The 22,977-nt window shown below is 35.0% G+C and overlaps 1 protein-coding gene across 1 annotated transcript in view; it reads left to right on the plus strand.

The window, feature by feature from the left end:
* LOC138713643 (uncharacterized) overlaps positions 1-22,977 on the plus strand; it is a 63,859-nt gene that overhangs the window by 37,250 nt on the left and 3,632 nt on the right. The window contains exon 5 of the mRNA XM_069845898.1: positions 4,315-4,487. Coding sequence (XP_069701999.1) covers positions 4,315-4,407 — 93 coding nt within the window. The 3' untranslated portion in view covers positions 4,408-4,487. The remainder of the gene's footprint in view (positions 1-4,314; positions 4,488-22,977) is intronic.

The following is a 22,977-nucleotide window of genomic DNA, read 5'->3' on the forward strand; positions in this document are numbered from 1 at the left end:
AATTCGCGACTATATTCTTAAATAATTCACTGCATTAGTCAAGAGCAGGTTTTATGTAGTACAACGGCGGTGTTTTGAACGCATTAAAAGAAATGCAGATGTAGTAAGATCTTAAAGTGGGCTATCAGAAGGAAATGAATATGAAAAAAGGCGTGTTTGATGGAATATCATTCAAATGACGGAAAGTAAATTTGCGGTTAATGTTCCCCAAAGCGTTAAGTACGTAATTATGACCGCGTTGCCGTTTTATTTCTGGCGTAGACAGAAGGCCTAATAAACGCTTTGGACATGATACCAGAGGATAACCTCGCAAAGTTCGACGTGATAGTACTCACCGAAACGTTTCTGAGAAAGGAATGGAATGCCAAAGGCTTCTATACGATTAACGCGCTTGCCACTCAAGGCCAGAGAGGCAGACCAGTGAGTGGCATCACCTGCCTCATCAAACCAGAATTAGCCCCATTTAAAATTGAACGGAAATCACCTGAAATGCTAATAATTAGAACGAGGCTGTGCACTATTATAGGCGTGTACTTACACCCGAACTACAAAGAAGAGGAGATCATAGACATCATAAGTGGCGGACTAGCGCAATCGCAACAGCAGGAGCTAGTGATAATAGCAGGAGATATGAACTGCAGGATTGATGTACGCAACCATAAAGCTGAAACTGTCCTACAATTCCTCGAAGAAGAAGGATTAACCATAATAAATAAAGCGTCCGAGAAAACCTATGTGTGCCATAATGGGAGCAGCACAATTGACCTTGTGCTGACGAACATGAAGGGCGTCAGGAAGGTGGCACAAGAAGTGATCAAAATAGCAGCAAGAAAACACATGCCTGTCGCAACGACATTTACACTTCAGAAGGAAAGCCCGACCTGCCCCCGGAACCCGAAGATCTCAAGGAAATTAGATACGCAGAGGATAGAACAGTCCCACACCCAAATCAAAGAAGCAGAACAGGAGATACAGACTGGACACATTGACAGAGCAGTAAACAAACTGGAACACATTATTACAAACGCCACAAGAATCACGAAGCCCAATGAAAGGAAGGCAAAACCCTGGTTCAACAGGAACTGCTACCAGGCTAGACAGTCAGCCCTCCACAAGCTCCACAGCGCCTTAACCTCGCGATCAGAAGAGACTCTCAAAGAATACGCAAATGAAAGAAGAAAATACAAAACACTCATAAGAGAATCCAAGAGGGAGTACTATGAAGAAAAAGCCAGAGAGATTATAGAGGAGTCAGAAAACGACCCATTTAGAGTCCTGAAGCAAAGAAAACCGACGTTCCCGAGGGATATCCCCATGGACACATGGGTACAGCACTTCACCGAAATTCTGCAATCAAAAGACACTAGGCCGCACAAGGAAACGGCAAAGAAAGAAGAAGACTCTTTCCTCGAGCCATTCACACAGGATGAAGTCCTGAGACTGGTCATGGGATCAAAAGACAAAAAGGCCAGTGGTCCGGACAATATCTTCAACGAGCATTTAAAGAGCGCAGCCCCAATGCTCATAAAAGCCTGGACGGACCTCTTCAATGAATGCTTGTTGAGAGGGAGTATTCCAGAGTGTTGGAGAACATCGAGGATTAAAACGCTATATAAGGGGAAAGGCAACGCTAGTGACCCTCATACATACAGAGGCATCGCTCTGGAAAGCACACTCCTGAAAATACTGACGAAACTCGTCGCAGAAAGAATAACAGCACTAGTAGACCATCATATACCAGTAGAACAATTTGGCTTCAGAAAGAACCGCTCCACAATACAAGCCGTGGAATGCCTCCAAGAAAATATAAAAGAAGCGCTCCACCACCCGAAGGGGAAACTCTACACGGTGTTTGTGGACTACACAAAAGCGTTCGATACAATCAATAGAACAAAACTCATAGCCAAATTAGAGAACCTGATAGGAAGGAGAAACCCCATAGCCAGACTGATAAGGGACATCTTGATGGAGAATAGTATTCGGATCGACGACACAATAACAGTGTCAACACCGATAGACCAGACAACAGGAGTTCTTCAAGGGGATCCGCTCAGTCCCCTGTTGTTCAACATAGCGACACACGACGTAGTAGAGGCAACGAAAGCAGAAGGACTGACGACTTATCTGTATGCAGATGATATGGTCATGGCATCCACATCACGAAATACGCTGCAAGGAGCACTCGACAGATTTTATAGAATGGGCCAGAGGAAATGACCTCACTTTAAACAGGACAAAAACAGTGGCGATGACGTTCAAAAGAGGGGGAAAACAAGCGGCAGCAGACGTGCTGTACCTGGAGGGCGAGCCACTGACCAACGTAAAGACTTTTAAATACCTGGGAATAACCCTGCAACAAAATGGATCGACATACACAGCCCACATCAAAGACAGAGTGGCAGGGGCAATGATCGCCATGAATGACATTCAGTACCTAACCAGGATCTCGTTGGAAACGGCGATGAAAATCTTCACGGTTAAAATAGTGCCATCATCATATATGGCCTCGAAATCGTCTGGCAATACCTCACTAAAAGTAACCTGAAGGACCTCGAGAAAGTGAAAGCGACATATCTGAAACGGGTACTTGGCCTGTCCAGATTTGCACCATCCAGAATCGTCTATGAGCTAACCAGAGAACCTATGTTACTAGAAGACCTACGGCTGCAATTCCTACTGCCATCAACATCAGCATACGAGAGCACCGTCCTCGAACACCAACGTAAGAAAGCAGAAATATGGGAGGAGTTCTACGTCACGGACGCCATGGCCAGAGAGGACTGGAAGGAGGCCAACTACCTACAGAGACACCTGGTGACCAGATTCGCGACCCACGGCTTCCACTTCAAAATATGCCGCAACACCAGCTTTCACGACCCGAACAAAGAGTGCATGTGTTTACTTTGTGACGAACTATGTGGAAGATACCATGTGATGGAGTGTAAAAACCGATTAGTTTCACTGACCAAGTTCTGCAGCAGCGAAAGCTAAAATAATATATTATCCTGCACATTGTGCGCACTTCCGTTATTATTATTTAATTCTTTGGAAGTGAAATTTTGATGGAATATTTCAGGTTTTGTGATATTGTTTTTATTATATTTTTGTAATTCTCTTTTGATAAATTTGTCAGTTTTTTTGATATTGGGATGTAATCTGTGAGAGTTTGAGTAGTGTTTATTAAATGCGTTTGTTATATCTCTACTATCTGTTAGTGTTTTGTTATTATGAATAATAGGTTGGCTAATATTTTCCTGTGTATTGGAAATATTCTTCAGAAATTTATATGTTTTAGCGCTATCGGTTCTGAATTAATATTTTCAATAAATTTATTAAAACTGTTCTTTTTTGCCGTTATGATTGCTTTTTAAGAATGACAGTCTTCCTCCTCCAATCTTGAGTATCTTCTGGTGTTTTGCTATGTTCTGCTTTGATTCTTGCTTTATCTCTGTCTTGTTTCAATAGATTCAGGTTTTCTGTCCAGAATGGAGTGTATTTTTTTGGTTTGCCTCGTGGGATGTGCTTTTTTGCAATTTTAAGAATAGATTCACAGAAATATTTGTTCAGTCTATCTGAGTTTGTATTTTCCATTAGTGGTGTGTTGAGCTGGAGGTGTTCGTTTAGTTCTGTAGTAAATAGTTTCCAATCCGCTTTCTTAAAATTCCATGTTGTTTTGTTATTATAGGGTTCTTTTCTTCGGATATATATATATCAGATTGGCCATTCCCATGTTATAAAATGGCAACACTAGAATGGGTCACTAGATTCTTCACTGTCGAAAATGAACTTTTAGTAATGACTGCTAGATGGAAGAAAAGCTCCATGGGGTAATACTAATTATTGCTCCATCTCAGCTCTACGAATTCTCTCTCACTGTATCATATGGAAAAATGATATAATTTGAGCATGCCAAATTCCTTACCCAAATTACATAACAAATTATTGCATCAGGGTTAAAAAATATCACATAACGAGATAATTTGGCACATGATCTAGGGCCGTTCAGCCATATCACGTTATCTGTCAGTCTGTGGAACTACTCGTGCTTTTACCAAAAAATTCTATATTGCGACCAATCTGTTATACATGCTCAGGGCTGTTACTAAATTCTGAGTATTATCTAATATTTACGTAAATACCCCTAAGCGTGAGGCTGTCATTGTCAGTAATAATTTCATTATTTAAAAATGAATAACGTGTTCATCTTTTGCTATGTTAATTCTGATGTATGGAATGTTTGTTTAATTGTATTCTTTGGATTAAGAAAACCATGTACAGTGCAAAAATTCAGTTGACATAAACGTAACTTTGCAGGTTACTAAGAGGAGTAGACTAAATGGCAGCACAATACAGGGGAATTACGTGTACAAAGCAATTAGCAGCAACATCTGTCAATGGTGCTGGTAGTGCAGTGGATCAAGAAGGAAAGCACCTCTACTCCTTCGAGCTTCACCATCAGCTTCTTCATTAATCAAACTTGAAAATCCGTAAGATTTCTCATTTCTTTTAATGATGGTGCAATGTCATCTGAGTTGTCCATTTGTCTTCATTATACCTTTGAAACATTAACACTGATAATGTGTAATTTTTTAATGTGTATATATTGTACCTGAAATGCGATATTAATTCTACAAAAATAATATAAAATCATAAGGAATTTAATATTCTTAATTAGTTACTGCTCATTTTTAAGTTTCTTTAATAGTACTTTAGTTGGAAATTTTCAAATCGTGATATTATGAATTATGAGCAGTATTAAATAAATATGGTACCTTGTTGCAGACAGAAGGATGTACAATTGTGTGCTTCCATAAAAAGAGAAATAGAAGGCTTGCTGCTATTATGCCAATAAAATCTAATCATAAAATGCTTCCTAAAGCCATGCAATTAAAATCACTGCAATATTATTCCGGCTCCTTTTTAGTTCTTTTCACACTTCTGACAAGATACTAGCATGAAAGTGCTGAAAGTTTTAATACAAGCATATTTTGTGCCATATTAGCACCCAGAATGAAGTGTTTGAAGACATATGGGACAAATGGACAACACTTTTTATTAGATTAGATTGGGGTTGTGTTCTTAGAAAGCATCAGGATAAAATATTTTACCATTATGCTTGTCCACTTACGACTGGCGGTTTATTTTTTTATAATGAAAAGTGATTATGTTTCCTTGCTTTGTACAAGTATTATGATGAAAAAGAAAGAATTGTTTTAAGTGCCTTGTGTTATAGTACAGACAGGTATATTTTTGATGAAGGGACCAAAAACTGATAACATGAAAGGACTACTTTAGTATCTCCATTAAAGATTTGTTGCTGCTTTTTCTCTCTGTTGAAAAAATGTTGTTGTTTTCTAATGCCAGGCGTTTGACAATAAAGTCACTTTACCTCTTGCACTCCAATATTTTTCAAAGATATTATCCTGGTCAGCCACTGAAGCACAAATTTTGAGGTGTTCCGAATCCATTTCTTGGTTTGAGTTGCACAATGGGCAGTTAGGGGACTGATATATTCCAAAATGTAATGCCCATACAAGTATGATGCAATATGGTGCAAGAAAAGAACTGAATATGTAAATAAGATCAATGTCAGTGTAAATAATCAGTTCCTGTCTGAGAACCTAGAACATTGCTTCCATGTGAACTCCAAGTGATGCCGTTACATTACTCAGTATGTTTTGAATGTGTAGTAACAAAAATGTTTGAATATAATTTTTACTAATCATCTATTTTGAGAAAGTTCTTAAAAAGGAAAGCAGTGACATGAATCATCAACTATACATTGCTTTGGATGTCACTGCTTTCCATTTTTAAAGCATTTTGGCAATTTCTTGGGGAACTGTGTCTTATTTCTGGAAATTTTATATTGCTCACTATGTAGTAGTTCCATTGCTTATAGTTGAAAAATGTGTGATGACTGTTGCAGGTCATGGACCGCTACATTATTCATAAGTAGTTTGTTGGGAGATTAATATATTATACTTCCGTATCCCATTATAGAGCCTTGATAGCCAAAAATAAGTGCATTAATAAAATATGCCATTATATGATGTGCTGAGTAGTGTCGTGTAATGTGATTTTTTGACAGTAGGTTTGTATTCCCGCCATTTTCTGGCGCATAGAGATAAGCAAAATTACTAATAGGCTTACAAAATAATATCACAGTCTAGTATATACAGTTACGAAGCTTAATACTTACTAAATATGCAAACATGGACAGTTGAAATATGCATCCATAGATAGTTGCTCACCACAAGGATCGCTACTATCGCATCATCACAGACTCTTTCCCTAGCAGACCATAAAATGTATTGTACTTTTGATATAGTGTTCTTTTAAAAAAATGAACACCTTCCTTCCACTATTGAAATATGAAATACATTCATTCATTCATTCATTCATTCATTCATTCATTCATTCATTCATTTATTTTATTCCATAGATCTTACATGAGCAATGAAGCTTTAAGATGTGGAACATGTCAACATTTTACAATATTACAATTACAATTTTTACAAATTTTTATAGTTTTACAATTTAGTAATTTTCTACAATTTTTTACAATTTTTTACATTTTTTTACATTTTTTTTACATTTTGGCGAGATGTAGTGAGATGAGATGAGGTCCGAGGATTCGCCAAAATATTACCCGGCATTTGCCTTTTCGGTGGGGGAAACCTCGGAAAACCCCAACCAGGTAATCAAATCAAAGGGGGTAATCAAATCAAAGGGGTTGATGCCAAGGACTCGCCATAGACCATCCGGCTTCAGTCCCACGGCTGGGGAAAACCTCCGAAGAAACCAAAGTCCAAAGGGGGATCCAACCCAAGCCCGAATGCAGCTCCGGATCAGCGGCCCGGCGAGTCTGCCGACTGAGCTACATCGATGGCTCTATTAAAAGTATACAATACATAGCCAATCAGATTATTACATTTACAAACGCAAACGATCATTCATAAGTTGAGCTATATTATAATACAAAACAATTTAATTAAATTTAAGGCATAAACAATTCAACCAGTTGTGATATACAGAAATTGATAATACATATCATGCAAACTACTTCAAATTACAAACACAAACAATATCAGTAGAGCTATATAGATTACTATTCAATTTAAAGCATATAGAATTCATCGGCCAAAACTATACAAATATATAAAATACAAAGTAGCATACTTTCATTAAGCTATACAAATTTGTGCAATTAATATCAAGTAGATTAATTCAATTTATAATCATAAACAATTCATCAGTTGAGCTATACATATTACCATTCAATTTACAGTAGGTCTATATACAATTCATCAGTAGAGCTACACAGACTAGAAATCATTTTAAGAACATATACAATTCATCAGCCAAACTATACAAACATATACAATCAAATTAGTTCAATTTACAAACTTATTTTCGTTAAGCTATACAATTCATATGAAGTAGATTAATTCAATTTATAAGCTTAAACAATTCATCAGTTGACCTATACAGTATACTATTCAATTTACAGTACATACAATTCATCAGTTATGCTAAACAAAAAATACAATACATAGTAAACAGATTAAGTCAATATAAAAACATATTTTAGTTGAGCTATATAAAATTGTACATGTCATTTAAGTAGAATAATTCAATTCACAAGCATAAACAATTCATCAATTGTGTAGAAGGTATGAGTATGTAGAAATTTGGTTAATTCTTTTCTGAACCTTTTCTCGTTCTTCAAATCTTTAAGATAATTAGGCAGTGCATTGAAGACTGTTATACATGAATAGCGAACTCCTTTTTTAAAACAGCTTAGACTAACAGAGGGTAGATGAAGATCTGATTTATGTCTTGTATTAAAATGATGGATGTCTTGATTAGTACTGAATTTATCTTGGTTCTTAATATACAGCATCATTAGGGAAAGAATGTATTCACAAGGTAAAGTCAAGATTTCTAAGTTTCGGAAAATATTTTTACATGAGGTCCTTTTATGCACACCGGCCATTATTCTTATAGCTTTCTTTTGTAAAACAAAAACGTGTTTAGCTTCAGACGAGTTACCCCAGAATATTAATCCATATTTCATTACAGAGTGAAAATATGCAAAGTATGACATTTTAAGTAAGTTTATATCACCAATAGTAGATAAGGATCTTAATGCATAACAGGCAGAGCTCAATTTACGAGTAATACATTCTATATGCGTTTTCCAGTTCAAGTGATTATCCAATTCTAAACCAAGAAACTTTGTGCTTATAGATTCTTTGAGATGAGTTCCATTTAATCGAATACTGTAGGAAACCTGAGCACTATTGTGTGTACTAAATTTGACTGCACTGGTTTTATCAATATTAAGTGCTAGTTTATTTGCATGGAACCATTCATTCATTAGATTCAGCACTGTATTAGAAGTGTTTATAAAATGATCGTATTGTTTGCTTGAAATAATTACACTTGTATCATCTGCAAATAAAATTACATGGGATGAATTGTTTATGGTCAAGGCTAAATCATTAATATGAACTAGAAACAACAATGGACCTAAAATTGACCCCTGCGGAACACCATGTTTAATATTTCTAAATTCTGAATAAGTAACTTTATGACTATTTGGTACATTTATTTCTACTTTTTGTTTTCTATTTGATAAGTACGATGTAAACCAACCCAACATCTCATCTTTAATACCATAAAACTTCAATTTTTTTACTAATATACTATGGTCTACACAATCAAATGCTTTAGCCAAGTCACAAAAAATCCCACCTACATGTAGTTTCGAATTTAATGAATTTAGTATTTCATCCACCAAACTAAAAGCAGCATTCTCTGTCGATTTTTGTTTTCTAAATCCAAACTGTTCTAAAACTAATATATTGTTGGACTCCAGGTAATGATATAATCTATTATACATAACTTTCTCAAACACTTTTGAAAATGTTGTTAATAATGATATGGGTCTGTAATTAGCAATAGTACATTTATCTCCCTTTTTGTATATTGGTTTTACTATTGAATATTTGAGTCTTTCTGGAAAAATACCACATTGCATTGACAAATTGCATAGATAGCTTAACGGAGGGGATAATATTTCAGAACAAGCTTTCAGAACTTTACTTGGAATTTCATCATATCCAGAGGAATATTTTGTTTTTAGTTGTTTTATCACATGCATGATTTCTGCTGCGGTAGTGGGAATAAATTTGAGACCTAAAAACTCAGTGTTAAATGCATCAGTTAGGTAACCAAGTGCAGCATCTTCTGCACAATCTTGAATGTTTAAGTTCTGAATAATATTTATATAGAAGTCGTTAAAATGATTTGCAATTGATTTTGGGTTATCTATTTTACTATCATTGATTTTAATGCAAGTAATATTTTCACTCTTTGAATATCGATTAGTTTCATTTTTAATAATATCCCAAATAGTTTTAATCTTATTATCTGAATTTTGTATTTTTTCGTTCAGATACATTTTCTTTGCATCTTTTATAACTTTTGTCAAAGTTTTACAGTAATTCTTGTAGTAATTAAGAACATGAGGATCATCACTATTCCTACTCATTAAATATAGATTCCTTTTTGTAGCACATGATATTTTAATTCCCTGAGTTATCCACATGTTTTTACTTTTACATTTTTTCACCACCTTGACTGGAAAACATTCATTGAAATAATTCGTAAATGTAGTGAAAAATGCATTAAATTTAGTATTAATATCAATGGTATCGGTACTATATACATTTTCCCAAGATTCATTTTGTAGACATGTATTTAAATGATGAAGAGATTCAGCATTTATAATCCTTTTTCTTATTTTTAGATAAACACTTTGGAATTTTTCACTCATATTGAAAACACTTAGAATTTGTGCATCGTGATCAGACAGGCCATTGACTAATTGTACTGTTGAATAGGAATTCAATCTACTTTTATCTATAAATATATTATCAATGGCAGTACTACTTCCAGCTTGTGTTCTGGTTGGAAAACTTACTGTGTGACTAAGATTATAAGTTTCAAGAAGTGAGTTTAATTTTCTTTTACGTGAGCTTTCTGATAGATAATCTATGTTTATGTCACCACAGATTACAAATTCGGTATGTGGTTTATAAAGTCGTTTCAATAATGAATCTAAGTTAGTTGTAAATTTCTTATAATCTCCCATTGGCGCCCTATAAACACATAAGATAATTAAATTTGATATCTCATAACCAATTTGTATTCCACAGATTTCAATATCTTGTTCAAGACAAAAATCAGATATATCAATTTTACTAAATAATAGATCCTCTCTGATAAAAATACAGGCACCCCCTTTTTGGAAGACATGTCTACAGAAATGAGAACCTAATACATATCCATGTAAAGACAGTTGTAGTATTTCCTGTTGCTTCATATGATGTTCAGTTATACACAATATCTGAGGTTTATGCTTTTGAGTTGCTAAAGAAGTGATCAGTTCATCAGTTTTTTGTTTTAATCCCCTAATATTTTGATGAAAAATAGTGAAGTTACTGTGTTCATTACTAGAAACATCAGAGCATTTACAATTTAGTTGAACTTGTTTCAAACACCTTACTGGTGGGAGGTTTAACCTAAAAAAGGAGAAGCCCTAGCATTAACTAACACAGGAATATTACAACTCTGCTTTTTAACATGGCTGCCTCTGATGCTATTAGCAATAAGAACCGAAAGGTGCTCCTTGCCTCTACCATTCAGATGCAGGCCATGTGACGTATATTCATACCTTCTTATAGGGCTTACATCTATCAAACCAATGTGTGATGCCCCAGGTCTCATCAGAGCCCGCTCAAGCCGCATATTCACGCTCCGCACCCTCCTGTGAAGATATGGCTTGTCGTACCTGCTGAAAAGACTGAGAAATCCCACATTGGTATGGCTGCTCATCTCAATTATGTTGACATCTTTCTCAATAGAATAGTTACAATCGTTATCAATACTATTACCTGGCCCACCCACTATAACTACATGATCCCTCTTAGAAAAATCTGAACTCAATTTCATCATATCCTCAACAACATTCTTGAGAGGAGCATTAGGCTTACATACACTAGATACTTCAAACTCATCGCCCAGTTTCGACTTCAAAAGTGAGGAAATACCTCTTGCATGGCTGCTTCCTAAAATCAATACTTTACTCCTACAATCATTAACCTTATCTGTTTTCTGACTTACCTTTACTAATGTCGATACTGGGTCTGAGTTCTCCTGATCAACATTCATTGCTTGAAGAGCACTGAATTTGTTGGTCAGTTTGATTGATGCAGCATCATCCGCAGAGAAACGTCTACTCCTAGATTTGGAATTCTTAGGTTTCATCCAAGTGTGAGATCTCCCTTTATTCAAAACACTAATGCTATCCTTCAAAGCTCTCAATTTATTAATTTCACACTTTGCCTCATCTAATTCCAATTCTAGGGCTCTGATTCTCTCCAGTTGATCGCACATCTTTCTATCATATATACAATCACTACATTCCCAACTACCTTTGTCAACAAACTTATCAGGATCTATATCTATACATTTCCAATGAAAACAGAAATTACAATTATTACATACCAATCCTTTCACTACAATCCTTCTACAACCACGACAGTTTCCAGACAGAGCAGCCATAGCACACATTATGTATATACTGTACCTTATTTACAAATTCAATTTCACTCACTTTTCAATTTAATGTACTTACGTATATTAGTTTTAGGTTATTTCTACCCTTTAGTATCACCACACTATAATATTTCAATAGGCCAACACTACACTTTATCACTTCACTATACTACATTTTTCGACGTTGAAACTACATGACACGTCACTGCACTTATATTTCGGTCTAGATGAAACTTCACTATTTATGTTTTAAATTATTTCTACTTTGAAGTATCACCACACTACAATATTTCAATGGACCAACACTACACTTTATCACTTCACTATACCGGTACAACACTTGTCGACGTTAATCTACACGTTACGTCACTTCACTGCACTTATATTTCAGTCTTGATGCAACTTCACTATTTATGTTATTTAACACACGCAATTTCTTAACCAACAATAATATTTATATTGAAATGTGCTATTAATAATTTAGCCTAGTCCTTGTTAAAATATGTAAACACGTTCTATATTAGGTGTTACAATTAAGCCTACTTATGTATCAATATATTTATATATTATTTTCATAAAATATATATTATATTCTATAAACTCACCTTCCTGGATCTTTTGGAAGAAGGATAACTAACCTATTTTTCTTACAATTTATAGTACTACAAACGTCTCCTTGTCCCATATTATTATTCAAATTATTGTATTTTAGCCATTCACATTTATTACAACCGATAATGAACATTTCACAGTTTACATACTGTAGCTTTTCACAAAAATGCGAAATATGGCACAGTCAATGCTTTTTCGATCTAGAGCAGGCCATAATGTTTGTTCGGTTTTTCTATTTCAGTGTATGGAGCTCAGTGAAATATTATGTTATAACTTTATTGCTTATCATTGCTAAGTTTTATTTAGAGTAATGTGTCCATAAGTTCCGTTTACTTCTTATTGCATAATATGTTGCAGAAATAATTACAAAACTGTGTTATTTTAATGTGAAGAGTATTTTACATGTTAACATAATCTGTTCGCGTCAACATTTCAAGTTTAGAATGGAAGCTATTTTGAGGTTTAATAAAAAAGAATTTATATTGTGATTTCAATTTAGCACATCTATCTTCCTTAATTTTAGACAAAACATTTACCATACCACTCCTATGAAATTAGTGTACGTACAATTGCGTTATCTCATCCCTTAAATAGTAGATAAATACAATAATTCAGTACTCAATTGTAGTATTAAAATACAGACAAATTGAATATCCGGGGTATCATACATGACATTATGCTTAATTATAATGTATGATTGCGAATTTAGGAATATAAGTTAAATATAGTAAACATAACCTATAATTTTCATATTAATGGCAAGGCATTGGAGATTACTAAATTTAGACAGAAAGGGGTATCTGGTACAGTAAACATACCCTATTATTTCAACATATCTAAATATCCGTGCAGTGCAGTTGAAAAATCGTGCATAAATAAATGTACAAGAATTTCGCAATATTTAATCGAAATAAAGGCAGGTATTACAATACGAACAACGTAATTTTCACACCATAAATAATATTACATCTTAACTCGCAAGTAAATTATGTCTGAAGTGTCTCATCATTGTTTTAAATTTTATTAATGGAATTACACTACATTTTAGAGAAACATATGTTACAGTTTATGCATTCCAACTAATTTATATGGTTGAAACGCCGCCCTTCATGATCGGGTTAAGCGAGTTACATGGTCTGCCTTACGGCCTGTATTAGATCACGATGGCTGTGGCACAGTCTATTGTTTCTAGTACTCACAGCGCTCCAAGCGGCTAGCAACTATCGCGAGATTTGCAAAAAATCATCCCAAGCTTCGTGACTGTATATAGTAGACTGTGATAATATTCTCAATCATTGAAGTTTCGTTCTCAGGAAAAAACTAAATCGTCTAAAAATGAAAGTATATTTAACTGTAGTACAAAACCTCTTTTTTGTGACAGAATGCCTTGAACATTTTCGAAACGTTACTTTATAAAACAGCCTCAAGGTAAGAATTATAGAAAGGTATATTACTTTGTATTGCAAAATGAACGTGCCCAAGAAGAGACGAACTGTATAATTAATAGTATTGGTTCCTGCAAACTGGCCTGAGCAAGACCTGCATATTTTTATATAATGTATGTTATATACCTTAAAAAAATTTGCGAACTATGAATGCATTCAATTTGTTGAATTAGTCTTTCTTAAAATGACACTCCAAAATGTAATGCCTTCTCTATTGAATATTCTTTAAGCCACGACATGTAATTTTTTATGCTGTCATTTATCTTTTCTGTGAGGACTTAACTTGAGTACTAGTAACTAAAAACTCTGTAATTCTTTCGTTCAAGATGTTAGATAATTTCCTTCATTACAGTACAATGCTATTCATTGGAGTAAGGGATACATTAGGCTGAGATGAAGATAATTTTTGTTACTGTTATAGTTTTTATAGTTCACACTTAATGAAATCAAAGTGTGAGAATTTGTAAGAAAGATGCTATTTATAATATAGATTACTAAACATGAATGTAGGGTAAAGACTGGTAATATCGTGATAGCAGTAATATTGTGATACTATGTTTGGAGGTCTACCATGGAATTACAAAGCGGGATAGAAGCGCGTTTGTCAAGGCAGTCTGACCGACAGGCAGTGGCCCTTTAGTGAGCATAATGGCGCCGCAGAAGAAGGCACATATGAGTGTACAGGCTTCAAAAAAGAATGAAAAGTGTAGTAAAACTAGGTGAGTAAACATAAAAATTAGTGCCTATCGATATATTAGCAGTACTTCTTTAATATGCAGTATAGACACATAACTTACTCTGATGATTTTATACAAGTGTAAGATCGTCTCGATTTTTTAGAGTGGAAGCAGTTCATGTAGCTTGATACATATGGCAGAGGGAGGCTTACGAATTATGCCTTCTTCCTTACAGTTCCGTTCTGTCTTCTGCTAGCAACGGTGATAGGAAAGTTAACAAAAGACAAACGTACAGTGTTGTCAACCTACAAAATGCTATGAAAAAGGTGTTGAATGATATAATTGGACTGTATACAAGGCAGCAAAGGAGTGTGGTGTACCCTGGAGTACACTGAAGGATCATATTAGTCATAACGTTGGAAATGCTGATGTTGGAGAGGGCGGGCTATTTGAAGTTCCTAAACTCGGGCGTCCGCTCATGCTACCTAAATTAGTAGAACTGAGGTTAGTGAAGTACATAATTGAAATGCAAAGTTTTGGGCTGAATGTGACACAAATAAAGCGTCTTGCATTTTAGTTATTAGAATCCACTTCAAAAAAGTCTCCATTTAATGAAGACAGAGAAAAAGCAGGACCATTTTGGTGGTGGTCATTCAGACAAAGATATGGCTTATCATTGAGAACACCAGAAAAGTTGGCAGCAAGTCGAGCTGTTACAGCTAATAAAGAAAACGTTGAGGACTTCTACAATAAACTGGAACATACAGTAGCCAAGCTTCAGCTGCAACAGAAGCCAGAAAGAATTTTTAACTGTGACGAGACAGGAGTCACTTTTGTGATGAAGCCTTCGAAAATCGTCGCGGAAACAGGAAAGAAAATAATTTACAGCAAGACTTTTGCGGAGAAGGGAGTAACACAAACTGTATTAGGTTGCTGTAGTGCCTCTCGAACCGCAATTCCACCTATGATAATTTTTAAAGGCGTGAGACTAGTAAATGGTTTGGACAAAGATGTTCCAACAGGATCATTAATCAGAGTGTCGAAGAATGGCTGGATAAGTTCAGAACTTTTCTTAGAATAGATGAATCACTTTGTAAGGAACATTTCACCAGCCAGACCAGTGTTACTATTATTAGATTCGCACATGTGTGAATAGACGTCATTGATTTTGCTCGTGAAAATGAAATCCACTTGATGACATTTCCCAGTCATTGCAGCCATATTCTTCAACCACTGGATCTCAGCATTTAAAAATCAATGAAGAATGCATGGACCAACGAACTTGACCGTTACAAGTGTAACAATCCTGTAGCTGCTCCAACTAGATTCGACTTTGGCACGTTTTCTGTGCCATATGCAATTGCATTTATTGCAGAAAAGATTAGAAATGGGTTTAGAAAAGCTGGAATTTATCCCATGAATCGCAATACAGTACAACCTGAAGCAATTGCACCTTCTCGCCTAACAGCTGGAGATGGAGATTTCAGTCAGACTCGAACAGCAACACCTCCATCACACAGTGCCAACGGGATTGTAGGGAACATCTTGTGCTTGCCCAAATGCACTGATGGCAATGCTGGAAAGCGCCGCAGAAATGTAGATCGAAAGGCCAGAGCGCTTACTCCACTATCAGGGAGGAGACTTCGTGGTAGACCAAAGAAGACAGAAGCAGCAAACGCAGCTCCCTCAACAGAGCCTTCTTCATCTAGTTCTGAAGAGAATGAAAGGCTTGCAAAGTGTGTCATGGCACGTATTCAAGAGATGTTGCAGCTCGTAATGGGGCACAGTGGATTCAGTGCATATTTTGCACAAGATGGTATCATAAACTATGTGCTAATGCTGATGATTCACTCCAGTTCATGTGCTCTGAATGCGACAAATCCGTGGAATTCTCAGATGATGACAGTGATTAGTGCTTAAAGTGTTCAGTTTCCAAGGACCTTTCAGTGTCTTTAATTGTAAGATTGGCAGTATTACTTGAAAAGTACTTTGTATTACATACTATGTTGACTGGAAGTTAATGTGTCAAGCTTTAATTAAGTTTAATTTGAATTTGTATATTTGCAGTGTAAGTTAAAACAATTATCACGATATTACCAAACATCTGTCACGATAATACTCTATATATCATGATATTACTACGTATAATTTCATTTAATCAATTAACTTTTTCCTTCAAAGTCTTAAATTTGTTTATGTTTATTCTATAATACAGTGGGACTCCACAAATAGACACAGCAATAGTCCGTGTGCGAGAGGAGGTAAGAACGCTGTCTGTCTACAGAGTACTGCGGACATTGGTAAACATAAGGGCTGTACAATGTTTTTTATGGCGTGTGGACCAAAATGTAAATAATTAACATATATAATTTTAAATAATATGTTGTAGTATATGCAAAATATATAACAAAGCATTAAGTATAATATATACGTGATACATCTGAAACATAAAAAAAAAAAACTTCTAGAGGAAAAACTCTCTAAATATATCTACATACGAGGCTTTCATTTCAAAACTTCCCACTCTAAATAACTAGTTAATTAATTGAATTCAATTTCAAACAAAGAAAACACGTAAATTTAGGTATCAAGGGGGAAGTCTTAAACAAGGCTTAATTGCATTTTAGATTTCACCTCCCACCCCCAGCCATTCCCACTTTGAAATTTCAAATGGCACCCCTATATTTTTATACTTGAATATGAAAGAATCCTGGGAAACGAGAATGCGGATGCTTTAGCAAAGAAGGGCAGCACTGCTACTTACAGACCTGTTACTAAATCTACGTATTACTCTGTGAAAAGATTTATTAAATCTACATACTTAGACTTCAACAAACAAAATTTTGATAACACAATCTCAAGGGAAAAAATGGAACTCTCTGCATCAAAATCCACAGTTAATTCCCGATTTACCACGAAAATCGTCTGTAGCTGCATTTAGATTGGCAACAGGCCATGATTGTTTGGCCAAACACCTGCATAGAATTGGAATATATCAGTCCCCTAACTGCCCATTGTGCAACTCAAACCAAGAAATGGATTCGGAACACCTCAAAATCTGTGCTTCAGTGGCTGGCCATGATAATATCTTTGAAAAATATTGGAGTGCAAGAGGTCAAATGACTTTATTGTCAAACACCTGGCATTAGAAAACAACAACAATATAATTATGAAAGAGCATTCAATTCTTTATACACCACATTCATTTGTTTTCGCATCTTTTCTTTTGTATCGTTGCCTGGTAACCTGCATTATTGTTATTGTTGATTAGAGCCGAAGAGAATAAAGCTACAAAAACTTATTGAGCATTTCTTGTAATAGTTGTGTTTGTGTATTAAATTATTTTAAAATGGTGTATACCCTTCAAGAGAGAATATAAATCATCCCTATTGATTAAATTTAGGAAATACACAAAGTAAGCTGTGTTTTCAATCTGCAATCAACTGATAATAATAAAGCTTTTTATAATCACTACAGAATGCTTCGTAAGTAGATGCATTTTATTTTATCCTATGCATGTTCTGATTGAAATGTCAAATTCTTGAGGGATGGCTCTGATTGATTCACCTTTTTTAAACCGTTCCAATATTTGTAACTTCTACTTCAACATAAGTGCACATTTTTTGTTCCCTGCCTTGCTGCCAACGTGTACGAGTATCTGCACACTACTGCACTGGTTCAACTGGTTAGCCCTGTGCAGCAAGGGGGAGGGTGCGTTGACTTACCTTATATCGTGAAGTATACGAGAGTGAGCGTCTATTTGTGGAGTTCCACTTTATATGTGTAAGGAACACTCTGAACTTCCATCAGTGTCAAATTAGTTATATTACTGCATTTTATTTCAAGTTATCACAATACTACCAACATTTACGCTATGTTAGACATTGAAAGCAAAGATTAGAGTTTATATTACCTTGCATTTAATTTACATACACTCAAGAGTTCAATTATTTCGGCATTTATCATTGGAGGCAGTACTTAAAAGTTATCTTTCATCTACATCTCTTGTTTCAAATCCCTTCTGCATTTTATTTTCAAAATCTTGTCATTTTTACGAGTTTTAAATGTGTACGCAAGATGTAATGTTGATTTTTTTTCATGTTACAAGTAACTCAGGGATTTAATTACCGAATTTTGTAAAGTTTCTTCGCAGTGTTTCCACAATAGAAACAAGTTCAATTAAAAAACTTATATTATTGTATATCTCCTCTTTTGCATCTTTGCTTGAAAGATATCTCCTAGTTCCACACTTTTAAACTACACAGCTACAGTTTACTCAATCTGACAACCATCTTCTATAAGCATAGTATTGATAAAGTCTTGCTCGAATGGACTGTGATGCATACAGATGAAGGTTTTACTTCATATTTAATTACTCATCATCTTGAACTTATTGTGTGAATATTTTTCAATAATTGTGTAGCTTTGGTCTGCATTGATATATTGTGTATAATTTCTGTTGCTTTGGATATAATTCTCGATCCATGTTGAATCTTTCGTATACTACTTTTAACAGGTTGAATATAAATAATTGATTAAATGGCGATCTTACTTGTGTTAATTATGTAAGCATGTGCGGCTTACAGGTGTTTCGGTGCTACTTGACACCATCCTCAAGCTTTCTGTGTCTCAGTATCAACAACTCTTCATCACACGAACACACCCACACAACAGGCAGCGAAGTTGAAATGGCACCGAGACAGAGAAGGCTCTGAGGATGATGTCAAGTAGCACCAAAACAGCTGTAAGCCACACATGCTTACATAATTAACATGAGTAAGATCGCCATTTAATCAATTATTTATAATTCTCGAATTATCCATGAATCATTCTAAATGTCGTGATTAAGAAAAAATACTCCCTAACTGACATATAAACTGGCCTATGTTTCTTGCAAAGGAATTGCGAAACTAAACATTTTAAAGCAACATACTGTTCATTCAGCACTGTATACATGGTTTCAGATTATTGTTCATTTTTGAACACGTTATGAATACTATGTTTCGTATCACTAATTTTCAAGTATTTTTTTATATCTTCAAAAAACATATTGTCGCTGTGCCTCCAAAATCCGCTATGATTTTTTAACAAAATTTTGCAGCACAAAAAAAAAAAAAACATTGCCACTTTTAATTCCCTTGATTTTAGGTATTATTTCAGTCATTGCAAGACAAATGATGAAATTATACCGAAAATAGCTTTGAAAATTAAGGCAATTAAACGTGGTGTTGTTTCTTTCTTTGTCCTGCAAAATCTTTTTAGAAACACACAGCAGATTTTGGAAGTGTGCAACAATATTATGAATCAAGCAAACAGAAATGATTCTGCATTATTTGCAGAACACATTATATACTTCACCTTCTTTCTGTGTGTGGGAAGTTAATAAGTCGTTGATTTTTTTTTTTCATAATTATTTTATTTTACTCTGCGTAACCATGCTTTAATTAAAGTTAATTATATACAACAACTAAAATGTTCCACTTCCATTGTGTTCCCATTTGTAGCTGCAATGATAATATCATATCTCGAATCTTGTTTTTACGTCATCAATCATATAATCTATTTTCAGTTTAATACAGGTTAGTTGCTAAGACATGAACTGTACAGTAAACAATATTTGAGAAAAATATTACGTTTATATTCATTAAATAAGCATTTTGCTAAACAGTCTTGAGGTAACAAGTGAAAATGAAGTTTCATAAATGTAACCATACTTGGAGATGTACTATTACTCAACATGCCAAAAAGTGGGGAGGGGGAGTCAGAGTGTGCCAAGCATATTTTTATTACTTGTGGCATGACTTATGTACATTTTGCATGATACAGAAACTGTATAACAACGTTGGGAGTTCTTAAATGAAATAAAAAAGAGCAAGAAGGTCCTAAAAATGTCTGTCCAGTGGGAAAACATTGCTATTGTGGAAATAACTGTCCTTGCTGGCACACTTGCGTGGTGAGCCAATTTGTGCAGGACTATTGGTGAACAGATCTCATTGTCGAATCTATGCAGAATAAATTCAGGATGATTTCTGACATTGTTACATCACAAGCCTAAAAATTTTATTTAACTACATCTCAATTACCTACCACATTTTAAAGACATTATATCAATTAAAGACAATAATATGTTGTTGTTGTTATCTAATGCCGGGCTTTGGCAACGAAGCCATTAGCGTTCTTGCTCTCCAATATTTCTCTGTGGTGGATCCATCAGGTAGAACTTCACAGGTTATGAGATGATCTTCAGTCATTTCTTCTTCTTTGTTGCATAGAGGGCAATTTGGATTTGTGTAAATTCCTATTTTATTAAAGTGTTTGGCCAAATAATCGTGTTCTGTAAGCAGTCTGAATTTTGCTACTGCAGATTTACGTGGGATTTCTGGAATAATTTCTGTTTTTTTTATTAAAATGCTCCATTTTTTATCTTTGGCTTTGGTACATAGTGCTTGGTTTTGCTTGATTTTATATTTATTTTTAATTAGTCTTTTGATGGATGTAAAAGATAGGCTTGTATTTGTATTCTGAATTAAATTGGATCCTTTTTTGGCAAGAAAGTCAGCAGACAATAATATTAAAGCATTAAAAGGAAACAATATTTATAAAAATCATTACACACATAGAAAGTAATGTTCATCGAATATGCTAGCAGTAGGATTCTGCTTTGGGAAGTCTGAAGTTAGGTCTCCGAGGTCCTTGATTTCCTTAGTCCCTCCAAGTAAAAGTCGAACAGAAGTTTAAATCTGTCAACAGCTGATTGCTTTCAAATCTTCCTCCGAGTCTAATTCATGTTCAGTAATATACTGAAAAACGTATCCAGTCCAAAGTGTCTTGTTGGCGAGATCGAGCATGTTTCCTGTAGCTCCGGATGCAAGCAGTGAACCACCAGCAGCCTCAACGAGTTTCTGTAGTGTATGAGGCTCCGGACTCAGGTCTCTAGCTCCGGAGTCGAACTCCCAGCTCTCGTGCAGCTTGCCTCCTCCTGACGCCGCTTCCAGTGCTCTGAGAGGATCCTGATGTTTCCTTTTGTTACATGGAAATACAATTCATAGGTTCTTCCTTTGTTTTGTCCCTTAAAAAAACTGCTGATGTGCATATTTTCGCTATAATTAAATCACATTCACTTCTTGTCTCTTGTTACTGCATGTATGTCGTAAATCACTCTCTTATTCGAATATTGCCAGCTGTACATAAATGGCATGTTTCATTAAATGTTGAATTGCATTGTGATTCCCTGTTATTTGTTACTTACTTCACCTGATTCCAGGTAGTTACTTGTTCCATGGGATACATTTCCTTCTGGAATTTGTGTTATATTTGTCCTGTAGATTTGATGTATAGTTTTGATTGTTTTCTACATTGCTTATAAATATATTGTATTATGGAGAAATTTTAACTGGTAGAAAAATATATAATATTTCCATTACTGTCTTCATCACAGATTTTTATCATAGAAGACCAGGATTTGGTCCAACATTTCATTGCCCTGTATATAGGCCTTATAATAATGTAAATATATTTAGATAATGTCATGTGTTGTAACACTGAGAATTATAATTGTTGTGCTCATTGAATAATATCAAATATAGAATCTTAAGATATTCTCATAGAAATCAGTTGATCATAAAAGAAGTGTTACAGGACAAATATTAGGATTTTTGTGACACTGCAATTTTCCCCCAGTTTGAATATTCTAATTTTCATTGTGTATAGTTGACATTTTCTAACATTTTATGATACAATGAATCTTCAATTAATGTAAGTTTGGAAGACAAAGAAAGAAAATATTAAATGAGGGGTTGGATGCAAGAAAGGCACTTATCTCAAATGCAAGTTTTGAGAAAATTGATGTTGAAAATTCAAACCATAATGATGCACGCCTTTACATTTTGGTTACTCCTGACCTCTATAATCATAGTATTGAACTACAAATTGGTGATCATATGCATAACAGATCAGAGAACACAATAAAGCATTTTACTCAAAAAGGGCACATCCTCTAAAATGCCCTTCCAGCACCCAGCCCCTCAAATGTTTATTTTCTCCCTTCCTCTTCCAAACTTGTGTGCATATATCAGGGTGTTTACCAATAACGAAAGTAACCAAAACGTAACTAATTTAAGCAATTGCAACGAAATGTAAAGAATTTAAATGACTCAAATGATCGTCTGCCTGAACTGTAGTGGTCGGTATAGTCAGCAATTACAGTGCGAGTCTAATACAGTCTAGATTTATAGCGATGGGCGAAATAGTTCATTGTCAAGACCTAGTTCGTTCGTTCCCGCACATGAACTTGAGTCCAAATGAACTAGTTCGTTCATTTTAGAAAATGAACTAATCAACGAGTTAGGAACTAAGTAGTTCAATATCGCACACAACGCACATTCGTGTGCACTTAGTTGCCTGTATCACTAAGTAGTGAATGAAATCGTCAACAGATGACGTAGCAATGTGTTCTGACCTAAAGCTGTAGTGAGAGAATAACGAACATAATCTTCTCTCTCTCATTTCCTCCCTGTCCCTTCATATAAGGCGGATAACTAGGACAAAAAAAAGTCTCCTTGAAACACAACTTCATCCTTCCTTATTGCAGATAAATAACATACCAACCGACCTTTTCT

This window comes from Periplaneta americana, chromosome 14 (genome assembly GCF_040183065.1).
Source record: "Periplaneta americana isolate PAMFEO1 chromosome 14, P.americana_PAMFEO1_priV1, whole genome shotgun sequence".
NCBI lineage: Eukaryota > Metazoa > Arthropoda > Insecta > Blattodea > Blattidae > Periplaneta > Periplaneta americana.